This window comes from Meles meles, chromosome 1 (assembly GCF_922984935.1).
Source record: "Meles meles chromosome 1, mMelMel3.1 paternal haplotype, whole genome shotgun sequence".
Lineage (NCBI taxonomy): Eukaryota > Metazoa > Chordata > Mammalia > Carnivora > Mustelidae > Meles > Meles meles.
Genome location: NC_060066.1, coordinates 175,282,850 through 175,304,361, shown reverse-complemented (window position 1 = coordinate 175,304,361; position 21,512 = coordinate 175,282,850). Strand labels below are relative to the sequence as shown.

At 43.2% G+C, this 21,512-nt stretch overlaps 1 protein-coding gene and 1 pseudogene across 1 annotated transcript in view; one reads left to right on the top strand and one right to left on the bottom strand.

Moving 5' to 3' along the window:
- RAB3B (RAB3B, member RAS oncogene family) overlaps positions 1-21,512 on the bottom strand; it is an 83,474-nt gene that overhangs the window by 20,379 nt on the left and 41,583 nt on the right. The window contains exons 3-4 of the mRNA XM_046014567.1: positions 7,227-7,345; positions 3,367-3,491 (exon numbers count right to left, since the gene is read on the bottom strand). Of these exons, the coding sequence (XP_045870523.1) occupies positions 3,367-3,491; positions 7,227-7,345 (244 nt within the window). The remainder of the gene's footprint in view (positions 1-3,366; positions 3,492-7,226; positions 7,346-21,512) is intronic.
- Positions 11,183-11,288, top strand: LOC123927946 (annotated as a pseudogene).

The following is a 21,512-nucleotide window of genomic DNA, read 5'->3' as shown; positions in this document are numbered from 1 at the left end:
TCTTGAGGTCTAGTAAGAGAGGTGTCTAAATAGTCAAATACTAGTAAGCAACAGAGGAAAGCTCAGGAAATTGTGTAGGACAGACATGGTTTACTACGACCTGCCCATATCTGACCTAATGATTAAGACCTTCTTTAAGTGCCTCCCTAAACTCAAGAATTAATCTGAATTCATCTATGTTCCTACATAAATTTGATAGATCTAAACTGACTCTACTACTTCTTAACTGCATAAACTTGAGAAAGTTATTTAACCCCTCTGAACTTCATTTTTCAGAGTATTGGACATACCCTGGAGTACCTACTTGGAAGGGTTATAGTGAGAATTAAATGAAATAATTAATACACAGCATCTCATAGAATGCCTGGATCAATGTCACCTACTATAATAGTTACTATACAGTGAGGTTAAGTAGTTAGGAGCACAGGCTATGGAGCCAGACTTCTGCTTGGGTTCAAATTCTGACTCTACCTGTTAGCAGCTGTGTGACCTTAAGCAAGTTACTCAATTTCTCTGTGCCTCAGTTTTCTCATCTGTTTAAAAAAAAAAAACAATTTATAGATAAGAGAAGTATGTATGTCAGAGGGCTCTAGTGGAATTAAATTAAATGAGTAATACTTTAAAACACTTAGAATAGTGCCTGGCACAAGGTAAGCACCTAATAAATATTTAACCAACTCACTTGTTAAAAATCTTAGTCATGAGGGCTTGGCATGCCAATTATATATTTTTCCAAATATAAAACTAACTCACCTTTTAGAACTTAGTCTTGTTTAGTTCTAAGGATTGACATGCTGATTATATATCCTCATTTCTAATACATCAAAGTATATACATAAAATCAGCTTGCACCCTTCCAATGGCATAAGTCTCTTTGGGAAAGGCTACTCTCGACTCACACTGTCAATGATTTATAGTTCCCTGAACATACACTGCAGGTCCTTGCCTTTACCAGTTTATTCCCCTGAAATATCCTTGCTTCTTCTCCTCCTTACTTGGCTGCTCCTTTTGTCTTCAAGATTCAGTTTGGGCATCATGTTCTCTGGTCCCCCTGAGTCAGGTGTCTCCTCTGTGCTCCCCCACAACCCCCAGCACATCCCTCTATCACAACACCGATCACATGGGATATCAGTTTCTGTCCTTCAGACAGGGGAGTGTGTGTCTTGGCATACAGTAGGCACTCAGGAAGTCTTAATTGGATTGAAATAAAATGAAGTAGCCAAATACTTAACATAATAAAGTTTAATCAAAACATATTTTTGCAGTGTCTACTCAGTGCCAGGTCATCGAAGTAGGCACTGTTGGCACAAAAATAAACTAGACTCATTTCCTGTCTTCATGGAGCTTTAGGGGAGATGGGCAAGTAAACAAGTGCACCCAAGTGTGATAGGGACTCTGTCTGCTATGTGGGAGGCAGGGGCATGAAGAAAAGAGCTCTGGGGGCCATGAGAGAAATGCAAAGCTTGAGCTATTTTGAAAAGTGAGTGGAGATTTACCGGCTAGATGAGGGTACGGGGTAGGGAGGAGAAGAGAGAACTCTAAACAGATGGGGTGTAGCCACTCCAGGAAAAAGTGCTGGGAGTCTCCCTGGGAACAGCAGGTTGAAAGCATAAGTAACAGCCTAAGGTCACCCAAATGTTTGGTTCACTGTTCTTAGAACCAGGGGGACAGGCACAGGCACTTTCTGGATGCTGTGAACTTCTGTGATGGGGTAAGAACAGCAAGATCCCAGATAACCCAACTTCCCTCTTTATTAAACACCTACAGTTTGCTGATTTCTATTCCAGGCCACCCTGGGGAGAAGGGGAGGGAAGAAAGAAGTATAAGACACTCTCCCACACATGTACTCATAATACGCGTGATACAAATACGTACCGCACACAACTCACATTTGTATATTATACAATTTGCCCGCCTACAAGCCCAAGCATCTATACGTCAGAGACCATCAGAGAAAACAACTCTAAACTCCCTACTCCTCAACATTTACAACACCTAAGTTATAAGACATATTTAGGGAGACTGGCTAAAAGTTAAGCAATATTCTTTCAGGGGAAGTTTTCTCCGAGGTGACCCTACACTGAACCCCAAAATAGATAGAAAAACAAAAGAAAACAAAATGAAACAAAACAGGGAAGCCTGGGTGGCTCTGTCAGCTAAACGTTTGCCTTCGGCTCAGGTCATGATCCCACGGACCTGGGATCGAGTTCCGCGTCGGGCTCCTTCCTAATCGGGGATCTTGCTCCTCCCTCTGCTGGCTGTTCCCCCTGCTTGTGCGGTCTCTTCCTCTCTCTGGCAAGGCAAGGCAAGGCGCTGCTCTTTGAAGCAAGTATTGGTAGGAGTTCTGCTGTCAGGCCACTAAGACACATCTGAGACAACCTGGGTCTCAGGGAAGCACAGAGATAAAGGTGCTTGAAACATTGGAAAATGCCAGAGCACCACTGAGCTGTGCACTTAAACCACATTGTTTCATCCCTTCATACAATTATTTTTGTTGTGAGTTATGTTTTGGTAAAGAAACCTCAGTTTACATTGAGAGGAATTCTAAGACGTAATGTGGTTGTTATAAGGACGTTTGATATTAAGGACATGGTCATGTCCAGCATATAGAGCCTGCTCTACAGCTGCCAATGAAAAGAAGTGCTTCTCAGAAAAATGGGTTTGTTTTTATTTTAAAGACCATCTCAAGACTGCGTACTCAATTATGTTTCTTGCCTTGCATGGCTGGTAGGAAGCTCAAAGCCAATATTTTGGCCCAACTCTCATGCATGTCAGGGAACTTAAAACATACACATTTATCTCACCCCTGGCTTCCTCTTATTTTCTCCTACCTTTGTTTTCCCTTACTCCAATTTTCTTATTTCTTTATTGATGTACTATGATGATTTTTATAAGACACCTCAAAGCCTTCGTGGAAAGAACTGGTGAATAAAAGAGTTCATAAATTTAAATTTTGGGGTGCCTGGGTGGTTCAGTGGGTTAAGCCTCTGCCTTTGGCTCAGGTCATGATCCCAGGGTCCTGGGATCGAGCCCCGCATTGGGCTCTCTGCTCAGCCAGGAGCCTGCTTCCTCCTCTCTCTCTGCCTACTGCTCTGCTACTTGTGATCTCTTTGTCTGTCAAATAAATAAATAAAATGTTTTTAAAAAATTTAACTTTTACTTAGTAATTCAGTGTAAAATATACACATCATAAATAACAAATTACCTAAAACTCACTAGCACAAAGCTTACATGCACATTGCACAAACATAAAACAATATATACAGAGCACACATGCACATAATTCACAATCACAACACACCCTTCATGTTACATTCCCATGTAAACATGCACACATACAAACATACACACATGTTGTGCCCATACCAAGCTGCTCGGCAAGGAGCCGGCCCTTCTCGGTGGGAACAACCCTCTCTTCCTCCATGTCACACTTGTTTCCAATCAGGATAACCTGTGCATTGTCCCAGGAGTAGGTCTTGATCTGAGTAGCCCTAAAAAGAGACAGAGAGAGGACAGTGTTTTTTTTTTTTTTTTTTTTTTTTTTTTTTTTTTTTTTTTTTTTTTTTTTTTATTTTTTTAAAGATTTTATTTATTTATTTGACAGAGAGAGATCACAAGTAGGCAGAGAGACAGGCAGAGAGAGAGGAGGAAGCAGGCTCCCCGCAAAGCAGAGAGCCCGATGTGGGACTCGATCCCAGGACTCTGGGATCATGACCTGAGCCGAAGGCAGAGGCTTAAACCACTGAGCCACCCAGGCACCCCGAGAGGACAGTGTTAATGACATTCTGCTATGCTAGCAAGGACCCTGCAAAACTAGAAGACGTGGTTTCCCTTCTGGGGCTAGCTACACCCAAGTTACATCAATGAACTCAGCTGAGGACAGATGGACACCTGCCCCAGCTCTGCCTGCAAACCTCAACCCAGATCCTAGAAGCCCTCCTCTAATACATCTGTCCATGCCTCTCCTCACTGGACAGAGAACTCTTTTTGAAACACCTATCTTTTTTTTAAAGATTTTATTTATTTATTTCTCAGAGATAGAAAGAGAGAAAGCATAAGCAGGGCGAGCGGCAGAGGGAGAAGCAGACTTCCCACTGAGCAAGGAGCCCAATGTGGGACTTGATCCCAAGACCCTGGGATTATAACCTGAGTCAAAGGCAAACGCTTAACCGACTGAGCCCCCCAGGATCTCTAAATCATCTGTCTGACCATGATAAGTCCTTTCTGAAAAGGACTCTCCTATGGCCCCCTGACTGGCTGTGTGATGAAGTCTAGATCCCTCAGGCGTTGAAGACCATTCACATCCTGTCTCTCTAGCTTCATCCCACTTCCTCCCACTTCTCACTATCCCGAAATGCTCTTCCATGGCTTGTGCCTTTGCCTATACTGGGAGTCCTTCCCCACACTAACTCATCCCCCAGGGCCCAGGGCTAGTCTCATAATTCCTTGGGGGAAGTCTTCCCAGGCTTTCTCAGACCCAGATAGCCTCTCCCTGCTCCTCTGTGACTTACAAACATTCACTGAGGCCTCAGATGGTGATTCTCTGTAGAAACCAAAATGTCAGCAGTGGTTCCTTCACATAGGATGGTTATGAAACTTTTTCAAAATACTTTTCTGGGGGTTCCTGGGTGTCTCAGTCACTAATCATCTGCCTTCAGCTCAGGTCATGATCCCAGGGTCCTAGGATCAAGCCCCAAGTTGGGCTCCCTGCTCAGCGGGAAGCCTGCTTCTCCCTCTCCCACTCCCCCTGCTTGTGTTCCCTCTCTCACTATGTTTCTCTCTGTCAAATAAATAAAATGTTTAAAACAACAACAACAACAAACTTTTCTGTAGAGGCACCTGGGTGGCTCAGTTGGTTAGGCAACCAACTCTAGATTTTGGCTTAGGTCATGATCTCGGGTCATGGGATTGGCCTAGAGTCAGACTCCAGCTCAGTGAAGAGTCTGCTGGTCTCTCTCCCTCTGCTCCTCCCCCTCCCTGTTTGCTTGCTCTCGCTCTCTCTCTTAAATAAATAAAATCTTTACAAAACATTTTTCTGTATTTTTCAAATTTTTGAAAATGTGCATATGCTACGTATATAATGAGAAACAAAATTTTAATTTGTTTTAAATTTTAATTTTAATGTAATGAATAAAATAGGACCCTTATATTATGGATACATCTATTTGTGGGGATAGGACTCTGTCTCTAATTACCCTATCAAATAGAAATGATTACTTCTCCTTTTGGTCCCCTGCACCTTTACCATGGCACCTGTTACATTTCGCTGGATTTATAAGTCCCTCCTTGAAGGTGAGGATAGTCTCATTCATCTCTGGAGTGCCAGTCCTCAGCACAGAGCAGAGAAGGTGTCAGCAAGTGTCTGATGAATGAATAAGCCAGCTAATAGTTACTCCCGAAGCAGATCTTAAATGTGGCCCTATCCTGACACTGACACTCACTCTAACTCAACCCTAACTGCAACATGGACCTATTAATGACTCTGCTCCTAAAGCTGATCCCTCACAAATCCTCTCTTTAAGATTGAGAAGCCATTCCTTCAAGGTACAGAACTCACTCAGTCACATTTTTTGTGGGCTGACAAAGCACCAGATTCTGTGCTGAGCACTGGGGCTTAGATGGCTAGTCTAGGGCCATGTTGCTAGGAGCAAAACTGAAAGGCCAGAGCTTGGGAGAAAGAGACACTCAATCTTCAGCCTCAAGGCAGATAACTGGAGCCAAGTCTCCATGTCTCCCCAGACTACTCTTCCTGTCCTCTTCCTCTCTCCTCCCACCCCTATTCACTCCCAGCTCCCAGATTAGCAACTCAGGTTATTCTTGGAGGAATCGTCACCAGGTGTTAAAATCACTGTGTTCCTGAGACAGAAGGAACAGGGACTGACGGTGAATGGGAAGAAGGTCAAGGCCAACAGGGAATGAGCAGCGTGGAGACACTTAAAGAAAGAGCTCATCCATGACAGGAGATGGGGGGAAAGATGGAGAAGAAAGGAAAGAGGAGGGGAGACAGATCATGACTGAAGAGAGGAGAGGGAATAAAAAGGGGGGAAAGGAAAAGGGAAGAGAAAAAAGGAGTAAAGAGAAAAGAGAGGAAGGAAAGGAGAAAAAGAAGACAGAGGGTACTTGTTAGAAGGGAAGAGAGAAAAGGGAAGATGAGAAGGGGAAGATGACCAGTAGGCTGAGAAGGAGAACGCAGATCACTGTGAATGACAGACATGTGGACTGCACCCTGGACAGTCGGCAAAGCAACTCTCAGCTCAAGGCTGCAACGCACCAACAGTACTTCACAGATCATGGCAACTGTTTTGTCAGAGAAGGGAAGTCCTCAAAGGGCAGCTATTATGCTAAGGGGAACAGGAGATAAGCATGGCCCTGGCCAGCACTGCTGCTGTATGCCTGGCCTGTTCAGCCTCTCTGATTCTGAAGAGGACCCATGGCACAGATGTTCCACCTCCTCCCATCCTTATCCTTTCCACTGGGCAAGGCTCCTGGCCCTCCCTCTTACCTATCCTTTCCCTCAGCTCACTTCTCCCTGTGAGTTATGCTCCAGGAAGGAAGATGTAAATTACTCAGAGGTAGTACCTCTGGAGCTGCTAATTTCCATGGTATACTGAATCTTTATAAACTTGGACTGGATGTACTCTTGACCCCTAGCCTAGGGATAAATTTTATGGGGAAGTCATATGTGGATTCATTCACTACTGTGACCAGAATGATTTTCCCAAAACATTAATCTGAACCTGCTGGTTCCCTGTTCAAATGTCATCAGCTAGGAGATAAACTCCAAACTCCTTACCCAGCACTCAAAATTCTTCAGGACCTCTGGCCTTCCTATACCCCTCACTTACCTCTGGTCTTTGCACATCTGCATTCTTTTCCTGAAACGTTCTTATCTACTCACCCCCTGGCTAAGTCCTGCTCATCTTACAAAATGTAGCATCTGAGTCAACAACTCTAGGATGTCTTACCTGCTCCCCAAGCTGGGTCAGAGCCCTCTATTGGGTTCCCACAGCCCTGGTGTGTGTCTCCATTACTGCACATCATGATATTCTCACTGCTTGCTTGCTGCTCTGTCCTCTCCTCTCATCTACATGCTCCTTGAGGCCAGGAGCCATGTCTGATTCTTCTAGATTTCCCTAGCATATAGCACAAGGCCTAGCACACATTAGATTTTTTCTAGACAGTTTGATGAATAATGAATGAATGAGGTGAATGAATGAATCTCATACCAATCTTGGACAGCATTGAAGGATTCCTCATTGGTAATATCATACATCAGAATGAAGCCCATGGCCCCACGGTAATAAGCTGTGGTGATGGTCCGGTATCGCTCTTGTCCAGCAGTGTCCTGCGTAGGAAAAAGAGTTAGCCTCCTAGAAAGTCTACTTTTATTCCTAAAAAGTCCTCAGAATAATTAACAAATAGCCCAAGGTATATTTAAAGAGCACCTATTATGTGTCTTGTATTGTACTTGGTGGGTAGAATAAAATGTTTTTTAAAACCTCATAAAAATTGGGGCATCTGGATAGCACAGTCAGTTAAGCATCTGCCTTCAGCTCAGGTGATGGTCTCAGGGCCCTGGGATTGAGCCCCACATCGGGCTCTCTGCTCAGCTTTTCCTTCTCCTCCTGTTCCTCCCCACCCCCTATGCTCTCACTCTCTCAAATAAATAAAAATCTTCAAAAAATAAATAAAACCTCATAAAATTTAATAAGAAAATAATTGAGGGGCACCTGGTTGGCTCAGTCAGTAGGGCAGACAACTCTTGATCTCAGGAGGTCATGAGTTTGAGCCCCATGTTGAGGGCAGAGTTTACAGGAAGGAAGGAAAGAAGGGAGGGAGGGAGGGAAAATAATTGAAATTTCAACAGAAAAAAGGGCAAGAGGAACAAACAATTCAAAGGAGAAGAGACCAGTGAATAATTATTATATTAAAAGATTTGAACTATTTTTTTAAAGATTTCATTCATTCATTTGACAGAGAGAGGGAGAAGCAAGCAGTGGGAGAGGGAGAAACAGGCTGGTGGAGCAGAGAGCCCAATGCGGGGCTCGATCCCAGGACCCTGGGATCATGTCCTGAGCCGAAGACAGACACTTAACAAATGAGCCGCCCAGGCACACCAGATTTGAACTATTTTAAATTATAATTCCCATTATAGATGAGGATATAGTGAGATGCACAACCTCACACCTTGCTCAAGGAAACTTGGTTCAGTCTTTCTGAAAATCAATTTGGAAGTCTCAAGATCATTAAAAATATTTGCACCTTTTTTAAAAAAAGATTTTTTTCATTTATGACAGAAAGAGAGAGTGAGAGAGGGAACACGAGCAAGGGGAGCTGGAGAGGGAGATGCATGCTCCCTGCTGAGCAAGAAGCCTGCTGTGGAACTCGATCCTAGGACGCTGGGATCATGACCTGAGACAAAGGCAGATGCCTAATGACTGAGCCATCAAGGCACCCCAATATTTGTACTCCTGACCCAGAAATTTTCCTCCTCAAGACGTTTGCTACAAAATTAGAAAATCAGACCTATGCACAAAAATATTTGTTGAACATGCAACAATGCTTGTATATGTGATATAGCATCAGTTTTCTAACGATATATGTAGAAAAGAAAACTGGAAAGCACATCGAAAGATTAGTAGTGATTATCTCTGTATGAGAGTCAAGCATTACAGGGATTTTAATTTTTTTTTCATGCACTTTTATTTTATCTACAATAAGCACATGTTGCTCTTATATAAGGAGAAATAAATATTTTGCTTAAAAAATAACCAACACAATTCTTTATCTCAAGCAGATCACAGCCCAGTTGGCAAGACAGATGTGTAAGCAAGCAAGCAAAAACAAGACCACGAGCAAAGTGTCACTGGAGCACACTGGGATGCTTTACAAACGTCCACACAGCCCTTATGTGAGGGACCAGACAATCTTCTCTGTTTCATTACAATTTCAGAATGCATGATCCTTGAGCATGTATAAAACATTTCCTCATATATTAGCTTATTTAAATTTTATAAAATCCCTGTGAGGTAGGTATTATTAGCATTTACATTTTATAGCTGAGAACACAAAAATGCAGCCAGGGTATGTGACTTTCCCACAGTCATAAAGCTGGTGACACAAACTATGCCTTAAATCCAGGACTTCTGATTCCAGGTCCAAAGCACATACCACTAAACCTTAATCAATAAAGGATGTATGCACAAATATTTCCTGAACACAATCTACAATGGTAATAAAAACAAAGAAGGGAACAATAATAACTACACCATGTCATTATTTGTACATATGTTGCACCAGTTATCCACATACTCAGAAAAACTCTGTAGGTTACTCCATTTTACTCCAGATGAGGAAACTGAGGCTGAGACGGATCACCACTGTCAGAACTGCAATTCAAAATAAGTCTATCTGGCTTCCCTATGACCTGCAATTGCACTACTAGGTATTTACCCCAAAGATACAGATGTAGTGAAAAGAAGGGCCACCTGTACCCCAGTGTTCACAGCAGCAATGGCCACAGTCGCCAAACTGTGGAAAGAACCAAGATGCCCTTCAGCTGATGAATGGCTAAAGAAGATATGGTCCATATATACAATGGAGTATTATGCCTCTATCAGGATGAAGACCCAACTTTTGTATCAACATGGATGGGACTGGAAGAGAGTATGCTGAGTGAAATAAGTCAAGCAGAGAGAGTCAACTGTCATACGGTTTTGCTTATTTGTGGAGCATAAGGAATAACATGGAGGACACTGGGAGATGGAGAGGAGAAGTGAGTTGGGGGAAATTGGAGGGGGAGACGAACCATGAGAGACTGTGGACTCTGAGAAACAAACTGAGGGTCTGGGGGGGCGGATGGGTGAGGCTGGTGGTGGGTATTATCGAGGGCACGTATTGCATGGAGCTCTGGGTGTGGTGTATAAACAATGAATTCTGGAACACTAAAAAGAAATAAATAAAAAAATTTTAAAAAATAAGTCTATATGACTCCTACACTCATTACAATCATATTATGAATTTATACTATGAATATGTAATTCATAGCCATGAACTATACTTTGTGTGATCTAAAAATGGAACAAGCACTATACCTACCCTCAAAGAGCTTCAGTAAAAGTGCAGAGGTAGCTAAGACATACACTGATAGACTGATAATAAGCAGTATGTGGCAATATGTCTTCAGTTCCAGATAATCAGTATAAAGAAAACGTGTCACACAAATCAGGTAAGGTAGAACCATGGTGGTTTTGAGTAATTATAGAAGATGTCAAAGCAGAGAGAGTATATCTGTTAGGATACACTGAGTTATTCAGTAACAAAGCAATCCCTAAATCTCAGCAGCTTAAACAAGGTTTTATTTTTACTATTACTACATATCCATTAAGAGCTGGGTGCTCTGCTTTTTGTCTTCCTATTCCAAGATAAAGACCAACAGAGCAGCTACCAGAGGGAAAAAGTGTGAGTCATGTGCTGGCTCTTAAAACTTCCACTTCTCCCATTTCACTAGCCAAAGCAAGTCACACACCCACATCCAAGAAAATGCAATCTTTTAATATGCCCAGGAGGAGAATCATAAATGTGGCAGACAGCGTAGCTCCCACTAATGGAATCTGTACCAAGTCCAGAAACACTGGCCTGAAGATGAGCTTATCTGACAATAGTAGGAGGACACAAGGACTTCTTTCTAAAGAAGAATTTTCCAAGCAGAGAAGTGAAGGAAAGTATTATGGCAGAAGGAAGAGTTTTTGCCGTTGAGTTACTCCAAAAGAACTAAAGGAATGGTAGGAAATGGGAAATGAGTAGGTGCTAAAACTAGAAAGAGCTTTAAAGGTTGTGTTATGGGGTTTGGACTTTATCTTTTTTTTTTTAGGCTCCATGCCCAGCACAGAGCCCAACATGGGGCTTGAACTCATGACCCCAAGATCAAGATCTGAGCTGAGATCAAGAGTCAGACACTCAACCAACTAAGCCACTCAGGCACCTCTGGACTTTATCTTTTAAAATGAAAGATTCTGAGGCAGGGAATTAACATAACTAAATCTGAACGTTATTTAGAAAGATCACTCCGGCTGCGATGCAGAGAATGGACTGGAAGAAGAGATGGCAAGCAGGAATGCTAGTTAGAAGATCTTTGCAGTGGTTCCAATGAGACCCAGTAAGCATTTGAAATAGAGTGGCAAGCTTTGCGCAGTGGCAGTATCGTAGCCAATGAGGTTTATCCGAGGCGCGATTATTGCTAATTGAAATAGAGTGGCAGCAGTGAGAATGAAGTAGAAACAGATCCAAGAGGTGTTTAAGAGGTGAACTGTAGGGCATGGTGATGGATTAGAGGTGAAGAGATGAGAAATTAAAGATAATAGTTATGCTTCTGGAAGGGCTTATTTTCTCTATATTCTCAGCAATTCAGCTCTGGCCCAGACTTGCACAACCTTACTCAGAAAAACTGAATCTGTACTTACTACACCCACCATTCTTGGGGAGCATATAAATCTCCATCTCCTTTTGTTGAGCATGGTCCTTGGGTTTCTTACTCTTCATTTCAAGTGGCTTATCAGAGTATTCTTCTAACCACATACAGTACTTCTCCCTAAGAGTTCTGGCAAATATAACTTTCTCCATTTCAAAAATGAGTACACAGATGAATGAATTAATGAATGAGTAAAGAGATGGATGAGTGAGTGAACATGTAACACCGGAAATTTTAGGCACCACTAAGAGAAATCATCAGTTTGCCATATCTATGCAGAAGTTGTGTGTGTACCTCTGGAACCCGCCAGCAGTATTTGATCCACTCCATCCCCACACACCCTTGCCTCAGCTTCCTGAACTCCTCGGAGTCAACACCACAGATGAGACTCCTTCCACCCATCAGCAGGGCAGTCCTCAAATCTTGTCCTATAAGGTCTAGAGTTTAGCCAACCATCCCAAGCAGTGATACAGAGGCCCAGGCAGGATTTCTGGTTTTTGTTTGTTTGTTTGTTTTTCACTTTTTTAAATTCCTTTTCAGAGTAACAGTATTCATTGTTTTTGCACCACACCCAGTGCTCCATGCAATACATGCCCTCCCTATTACCCACCACCTGGTTCCCCAACCTCCCACCCCCCCACCCCTTCAAAACCCTCAGGTTGTTTTTCAGAGTCCATAGCCTCTCATGGTTCATCTCCCCTTCCAATTTCCCTCAACTCCCTTCTCCTCTCCATCTCCCCATGTCCTCCATGTTATTTGTTATGCTCCACAAATAAGTGAAACCATATGATACTTAACTCTCTCTGCCTGACTTATTTCACTCAGCATAATCTCTTCCAGTCCCGTCCATGTTGCTACAAAAGTTGGGTATTCATCTTTTCTGATAGAGGCATGATACTCCATAGTGTATATGGACCACATCTTCCTTATCCATTCGTCCACTGAAGGGCATCTTGGTTCTTTCCACAGTTTGGCGACTGTGGCCATTGCTGCTATGAACATTGGGGTTCAGATGGCCCTTCTTTTCACTACATCTGTATCTTTGGGGTAAATACCCAGTAGTGCAACTGCAGGGTCATAGGGAAGCTCTATTTTTAATTTCTTGAAGAATCTCCGCACTGTTCTTCAAAGTGGCTGCACCAACTTGCATTCCCACCAACAGTGTAAGAGGGTTCCCCTTTCTCCACAACCTCTCCAACACACGTTGTTTCCTGTCATGCTAATTTTGGCCATTCTAACTGGTGTAAGGTGATATCTCAGTGTGGTTTTAATTTGAATCTCCCTGATAGCTAGTGATGATGAGCATTTTTTCATGTGTCTGATAGCCATTTGTATGTCTTCATTGGAGAAGTGTCTGTTCATATCTTCTGCCCATTTTTTGATATGATTATCTGTTTTGTGTATGTTGAGTTTGAGGAGTTCTTTATAGATCCTGGATATCAACCTTTTGTCTGTACTGTCATTTGCAAATATCTTCTCCCATTCCATGGGTTGCCTTTTTGTTTTGTTGACTGTTTCCTTTGCTGTGCAGAAGCTTTTGATATTGATGAAGTCCCAAAAGTTCATTTTCGCTTTTGTTTCCTTTGCCTTTGGAATCCATCAGAATCCTAGAGGAGAACATAGGCAGTAACCTCTTCGATATCAGCCAGAGCAACTTCTTTCAAGATATGTCTCCAGGCAGGATTTCTGAGCAGCTGCATGGCTAGCAGGTCTCAATTCTTCTCACTCCATCTGTGTTGTAGCATTTCCCTGAGAGAGTTTCTAGTCCCCCACCTCTTGACTAGAGCCTGGCCCTGTGTGCCAGCTATTTGACAGAAGAGTCCTGCCACCCAACTGATGTCCAATTAAGCCCCACATTGGGTGTAGAGACTGAAGAAGAGAAGAGAAAAGGAAAGAACAAAGAAAAGAAGCCAAGCCCTGGTATGGAGTGATAAATGAGCTTGGACAAGGAAGCAGTTTCATCTCCATGCTCCTAGTGCCTAGCATAGGGCTGTACATACAGTAGGGATTCAATCACCACTCACTAAACACAAAGGTCACATAGTTGTGGTTTTTTTTTAAAGATTTTATTATTTATTTATTTGACAGAGAGAGAGATCACAAGTAGGCAGAGAGGCAGGCAGAGAGAGAGGGAAGCAGGCTCCCTGCTGAGCAGAGAGCCCGACGCGGAACTCGATCCCAGGACCCCAAGATCATGACCCGAGCCGAAGGCAGCGGCTTAACCCACTGAGCCACCCAGGCGCCTAAGGCCACATAGTTTTGAGACTGAGTGTGGTCTCTGAAGTTAGACTCCTGGGTGTGAATCCCTATTCTACTACTTACTGTGGGGCTATGGTAGGCAGCCTCTAAAATGCCTCCCAAATCACTGTCCCCTGGTATTTATGCTCTAATGTAATCCTCTCCTTGGGCAATTTTCCTTTCTGAGCAGCATTCTCTCCATCTATAAAGTGGGAATAATAGTGGTATCTACTTATTGTGAAGATTAAGAAAGTTATTATATCTAAAATGCTGGGAATGTTTCCTAGTACATAGTAAGTGCCATAAAAGAATCAGAATTGTTATTTCTGCACTTCCAGAGTTAGCCCCAGGAACAGGGCCAGCTTCCCAGGGTCTGCCCAGCTGGAGTAGATGAGCTTCATGAAATGTGTCACTTCCCACCCATTCAAACCTGCCCAGGGCTGCCTCCAGCCAAAGTCTTAATATGATGCTTCCCTCAGGGAGTAGCAAATGGTCTGATAGAAAGGGATCGGATGAGCATAAAAGTTGAGCAGGGTTTGGTCTGACTCCCAGCTCTGCATTCATCAGTTGTGTGATTTTGGAAAGCTTGTGTGTTGTTTTTTTTTAATCTCTCTGAGACTCAGCTTCCTCACACCTAGACTAGAAATAATGATGCCTCCATTGTAGGCTGTTTGCAATTACAGAAGATTTTTTAAAATGTCTAGCTCATAACCACTACTCAAATATGGGAGTACATATCATTTTCATTATTACTTAACTCTTCTAAGCCTTAGTTTTCTCATTTGTAAAGTGGTGATAATAATACCATCCTTGAAGTGCTTGTGTGAGGACTAAAGATAATGTATTTGTAGTGCCTGGCAGAAGGCCAGGCACACAGTAGGTACTTAGTAAAGCCCATAGTAGTTCCTGCTACTACTGTTGATATTGTTGTTATGGTTATCTCACTTGAAGAAACACAAGGTTGGAACAACAATCCAGCTCTCACTATTCTGTGCTCAATGGAAAGTAGCCCAGAGAATTGCTCCTGAACCTCCCTCTCTCTTTTATTTTTAAAAATCACTTTGACAAACATTGATTCCCCTCCTACTGATGAGAGTCAGAAATAGAACCAAAGAGGAGACAGGAAGGAGGAGAAAGAAAGAGGCATGACTCACTGGCTACTTGAGGAAGAAGACCATGTCATCAAAAGCAATCAATTCACTTTTATGAAACAGGCATTCATTGAGCTCTTTCTGTGGGCAAAGCATTACGCCAGAGAGTGGACACCACGGTGAGCAAGCCGCTGCCCAGCCTCCAGCAGCCGCACGTGGCAGACAGACACACAGGCAAGGGGGAAAGAAGCTAATATCAACTGAACACCTACTATGTGCCAGACATTTTGATAAATGCTTTATATACGGGATCTCATTATTTACAGTAATAAAATAAAACTGCTAGTTGAGCGTTGTTATATGCCAGGCACCATGCTAAGCACCTTTCCTATTTTATTTAATCATCAAACAGCCTTGACAGACTGTTATCTCTATTTACAGATGAGAAAAAGTTAAATGACTTGCCTAAGATCCTGCAACCAGTTCATAGCAGACAGAGTCAAACCTCGGGTTCTGTCAGATTCCAAGGCCCATCCTCTTCTCAGGATGCCCTTTATTTCCCATCATTTCTCTTAACTGTTACAGCAGCCTAAAGCAGGATAAGTTTAAGTCTCCATTTTACATATAAATTAGCTGAGGATCACAGAGTTTAAGAAAACTGCTGGAGTCATAAGCTACGAGGAGACAGAGTCAGGATTCAAATTCTGTCTTTTGACCACAGCCTGTGCATTTTCAATACAACCTACAGCCCAACCAGAATATTCTTGATCCCTTTACGCCCCCTAAGACAGGACCCAGCCCACTCTGCAGCACCCCATCCCCCCAGACAGGAGGTCCTCTATGGCTTCCTGGGGCGAACGATCTCCCCTCCACCAGAGGATAAGGCTGTACCCACAGAGCTTAAATGGAATCACAAGTGTCTGGCACTCAGGTGCTCAATCAATATTAGTTATCTTCTTTATCTTCCACTGAATCACCAACCCAACACAGACCCTTCATTTCTCTCTAGAGTTTCCTCATGGTCGCCACACATGCCACACTCATTTCTGCTCCATATTTCTGCTCATGCTACTCTCCGCCACATCTTCCCTCTCTCAGCTCCTCCACTTGTCTTGACTACCAGATTGTTGAATTCTAAAGCTAAAAGAAAACCTTAAGAGTTTTCAATTTACCCTCTTGCTCAAAATAGGAATTCATTCTACAGCACACTTGTATTTAGTGTTTCTAATGCTGGATGCCCACCACCTTAAAAGGCAGCCATTCTGCTGATGGACAGTTCTGTTTATTAGAACATTTCTTCCTTCTGTTGAGCTGAACTCTGTATGTGGTAATTTTTATCCATTGATTTAATTCTGTTCTCTGGAGACACAAAGAATAAATCTAATTTTTCACTCCTGTGGCAGCCTTCCAAATATTTAAATCCTATATTTGCTTAGCTCTTAGAGGTTATAAAGTTTGTTCTTATTATCTCAGTTAATTCCCAAAGAAATCCTATGAGAGGAAGAACCAAATCCCCTTTCCACAACAGAGGCAACTGAAGCTTGTGGAGGCAAAAGACAGTGAATGATGGAAAGGGGCTTAAGGAAAACCAGGTCTTTTTGCTCCAGGGACCACGGCTCTCTACACAAGGCTACAGCTCAGTTTTAAACCACCTGTCACAGGGATTTGGACAATTAGCTGAAGAACCAGAACAGTGATGGGAACTTGAAACTGTATCCTGGGAGGACAACCACAGGAAGGAAGATGTTTAGTACTCTGGGGAACAGCACTGCTATCTTCAAATAGCTAAAGTGCCTAACAGGTTTCCCTCCTTTGCCTCTCTTTTCTTTCACATCTTCACTGGCTGTGGCAGTGTTGGCCAGGTCCTGGAGATCAAAGGATACTACAACACATACTGGCTTCAGATCTGCTGCAGAAGGTAAACACGCATTGGATGGGATTCTGAGGCCTGAGGGGCTGTTCCCATAGAGCCTTCCTGTGCCTTTTCTTGAGGCAATATTCTTCCTTTGAAGCGCAGCTTAGCACAGCAGAGAAGCTCCCCTGACCATCCTGGCAAAGTCAAATGCTCCAATTACATGCTGTCCTGGCACCGTGTACTTCTCCTTTGTGGCACTCATCCCCACTGTAATTTTGTATTTATTTGTGTAATTATTGGATTAAAGTCTGTTTCTTCTGCCAAACTGCAAGTGCCACAAGAACAGGATGTCTGGTTCTGCTTACTATTGTGTCTCGGTGTCCAGCACAGCACTAGCACATAAGGTGGGGGAGGTTTCCAATAAATACTTGTGGGAAGGATGAATTTATTGAGTGTCTGCAACATTTTCAGTAGAGCACACTGAATGTCAGATGGGGCTTTTCTAAAATCCAAATCTCATTATTTCCCTCTTGACCTAAATTCCTTCTCTGGCCTCCCACAGCCCACACCACAGGGTCCAACTTTCCCAGTAGAACACACAGACCCTTCAAGGATCTAGCTCAGGCTTCCCTTCCAGTTCCTTCCCTCTCTTACCTCCATTCGACCCATGAGTTCCAGTTTTGCCTAACCAAGCGCGTGGGCCTTTTGCGGATTTGCAGATGTTTGCCAGGAATCCCCTTCTCTTTTATAATTTACAAACTCATGCAAAGGTCACATCCTCTCTTGAGCTCTCCCTGACCCTCTCTCCCCTGACAAAATAACTTTCCTCTCCACTCTTTTATGCTTTGGTATTACATCCCTGGACATGTCACATTTAATATAGTTACTGGTTTATTTATCTGTCTCCTATTTCAGATTATGAACATCTTAAGACCAAATTTCATATTTAGCTAAATCCCAGGCCCTTGACTATAGTGCCTGACACACAGTAGGCTCTTAGTAAGAATGCTGAATGAAACTCAAGGGGTGACCATGAGCTGGATAGGGAAAACTCACATAGTAACTTCAAGACTGATTAGAAAAGGGTCTGTGAGATCACACAAACCACCCTCCTACTGGTCCCTTTCCATGTTATAGACAAAGGGAGAGGCCCAGAGCAGTGACAGAACTTGGAAGGTCACACAACTAGTAAGAGGTTATTTCTGGGGCCTCCATCCCTGGATACCACCCTGCTGTATACCTTCTTCCCTGACCAGACTCTTCCCTCCTCCCTCTTCAATTCACTACCTCTGAGCCATGTAGGGAATTAGAAATAATGAACACCAAGAAGGCAGGTAAGGAGAGAGCTTCTGAACTGGTTCTCCCCACAACCCACCCTCTTACCCATAGCTGCCATGCCCCAAGTTCTCTGTATTTTGCAGCAGCAGGGAGCAGAGGCATTATGTCCCATGGGAATGGTAGGAAATCAGAGGTAGAGGGCATTTTAGGGAGGTTCGGTGGTGCCTGGGAGAAGCAGAGGACTAAGGAATGGAGAAAGTGATCTCTTGGAGCTAACTTGGTGTTATACCCATCTGTCCTCAGCAGTATAAACCACACTGCAGAGCACCTACAGTTTATAAACATTTTGTTGCATCATCTCACTGGATATGAACAATAACCCTGGATACAGACTTTTTAGAGCCAGAAGAAATCAATCTTAGCTCATCCTGTCTGACTCCTTTATTTTGCAGGTAGGGAAACTGAGACCTAGAGGTCTTCCCAAGGTCATACAGCTACTTGGCTGGTCTGGGATTCAAATCTACTTGGACTCCACAGGATGTTCTTTCCAGCATACCATATATTATTATCACTACTGGTTTACAGGTGAGAAAATTAAAGTCTAAGGGCATATAGGTAGTAAGTGATGGAGTCTTGAGGGTGAAGGGCAGGAAAGAGGTCACTGGAAGTCAGGACTGGGGATTATACAGCACTTCCCTGCCTGCTATAATCCTATCTAACCTTTGAGGTCCAGGTCAAAGGGCATCTACTCCAGAAAGTTCTTTAGGATCCAGCATCAAAGTGTGTCAGCATTCCTTCTGAGCTCCACAGAATGTACATGGGACTTTATTTTAGTGACAGAATATTAAAGCACAGAATATTAGAGCAGAAGCTTCCCTTCCAAGAATAATCAATTCCACAAGTATTTATTAAGCCCACACTATGCCAGTGAAAAAGTTCCATGTAATCCCTGCTCTGGGAATTCTCAGTCCAGTGGGAAAGGTATCTCAGATGTGACAAATCCTATGATAGATACATATAGGGTCAACTCCCTCATTTTACAGAAGCCAAGGCCCAGAGAAACAAGTGCCCTGGATTCTTACTTTTGGCATTGGTCTCTTACACAAAACCCTCAAAAACTGAAAACTCAAAATCTCTCAAGGATATAACCACTGCTTTCCATTAAGATATAGGCATGACATTTTACTTCAGGCAGGTAAACTAAAGGTCATAGGACTTCCTTTCATTGTCCCTCAATATATCTGACATGTCTTGGGTATTCAATAAATATTTTCTGAATGAATACATCACAGCACTTGTCAAGGATTTGTTTCCACTCCCATCTGTATCTCCTCATTTAGACTGTGGGTTAGGGGCTATCTTTCATTTCTGTACCTTCAGCAATATCTAAAGCAGTGCCTGGCACCTGGCAGGTATTCAAAAATACTAAATGAACAAAGAAATGAATGAAGGAGAGAAGGGCAGATAATGTGTTCTCTCTGTTGCCCTAATTAACAAAGATGACATCTCCAGACACACACTCCTCTTCTTGAAACCCCTCCTTTCCTCTGCATCTATGAAACCTTGCTTCACCAGTATGTTCCCTTTATCTCCCCCTACTCCTGCTCTGTCTTCTACACTGGCTCTTTATCCTCCCCTGGGCCCCTCACTTCCAAGTTTCAGATGGAAATTTCCAATTATCTGCTGAACCTCTCCACTTAGTCTGAATGCCTTTGAAATGTACATAGTTGACTATTAATTATGACCTATTTCATTTGTGTCTTCTCTAACTAGTAAACCCTTATCAGTACCCAACACAGGCCTGGGCACATAGCAGGTACTATAAAGATGAATGAACGCTGAATGACCATCATCCATAAAACCAGAGTGCTTTGGCATGGACAAATTTAGCATCAGACTTGCCAACCCATTTCCTCCTCACCCTTTTTGCCTCCAAATTGACATCAGCACCATTAAGAGCATTCTGAGAAGACTCTCTGGGGAATTCACTTAATTTTTCACTTCCTGTCAACTCCCCTTCAAGACAGGAAGAGGTGGGGGAAGAAGTGAGGTAGGAAGAGGGCCAGGAGGAAAAAAAAGAAGCTTGGAACAAGATTATACAATACATTCCCAGGTCACAGCAAGTAAAAGGATATGAGAGTCAGACCTGTACTGAGAAATTGTCAGAGATAAAAATAGGAATCTTGTCAAACAATTTGCAGAAAACAAATGGTTAATAAATATACAGATGATTGCTCAATAAGTAATCAGAGAAATGCAATTTGAAATGATGAGATAACATTTTTTTAACCTATTGAATTAGCTAAAATTAAATAACATAATATTCCATGCTGGCAAAGATAGAGTGAAATAGGAATTTCACTATTGAGAATCTATTTAAAGGAAAGAATCTGAAACCCAGGAAAAGTTTTACACACAGGATGATCACTGATCACTGTAACATGAGTCATAACAGCTCCAAACAGAAAAGTAGTTAAACATTTAAATAACAGAGAACAGCTAAGCTTAGCATAGAGGCCAGAGACTGTGGCTTATTCTTTTACCATGATTTAGAGTACACAACACATGTAAGTGCAACAAATACAACTGAATGCATGAATCAATGAACGAATTTGGTGCATCCTCCTTAAAATGTACAATGAAGTCGAGGAGTCAAGATGGCGGAGAAGTAGGAGGCTGAAACTACATCAGGTAGCAGGAGATCAGCTCAATAGCTTATCTAAACATTGCAAACACCTACAAATCCAACGGGAGATCGAAGAGAAGAAGAACAGCAACTCTAGAAACAGAAAATCAACCACTTTCTGAAAGGTAGGACTGGCGGAGAAGTGAATCTAAAACGACGGGAAGATAGACCGCGGGGGGAGGGGCCGGCTCCCGGCAAGCGGCAGAGGAACGGAGCACAAAATCAGGACTTTTAAAAGTCTGTTCCACTGAGGGACATTGCTCCAGAGGCTAACCCAGGGTGAAGCCCACGCGGGGTCAGCGTGGCCGCAGGTCCCGCAGGGTCACAGAAGGATCGGGGGTGTCGGAGTGTCGCAGAGCTCGCAGGTATTAGAACGGAGAAGTCGGCTGCAGAGACAGAGCCGAGGACTGAACTCTCAGCTCGGGGTTACCTTGAACTGGTCGCGGGCTGGGTGAGCTCGGAGCGCGGCTAGAGGCTGGGGGTACGGGAGTGATTGGGTGCTGTCCTCTGGGGGCGCACTGAGGAGTGGGGCCCCAGGCTCACGGCTCCTCCAGGCCGGAGACTAGGAGGCCGCCATTTTCATTCCCGTCCTCTGGAACTCTACGGAAAGCGTTCAGGGAACAGAAGCTCCCAAAAGCGAACCTGAGCCGATTACTTAGTCCGGCCGCTGGTAAGGGCGGTGCAATCCCGCCTCGGGCAAAACACTTGAGAGTCACTACAACAGGCCCCTCCCCCAGAAGATCAACAAAATATCCAGCCAGGACGAAGTTTATCTATCAAGGAAAGTAGGTTCAACTCCTAAGAAAGCAGCGCAATTCCAGAGGAGGAGAAAGCAAAGCACGGAACTCATGGCTTTCTCCCCATGATTCTTTAGTCTTGCGGCTACTTCATTTT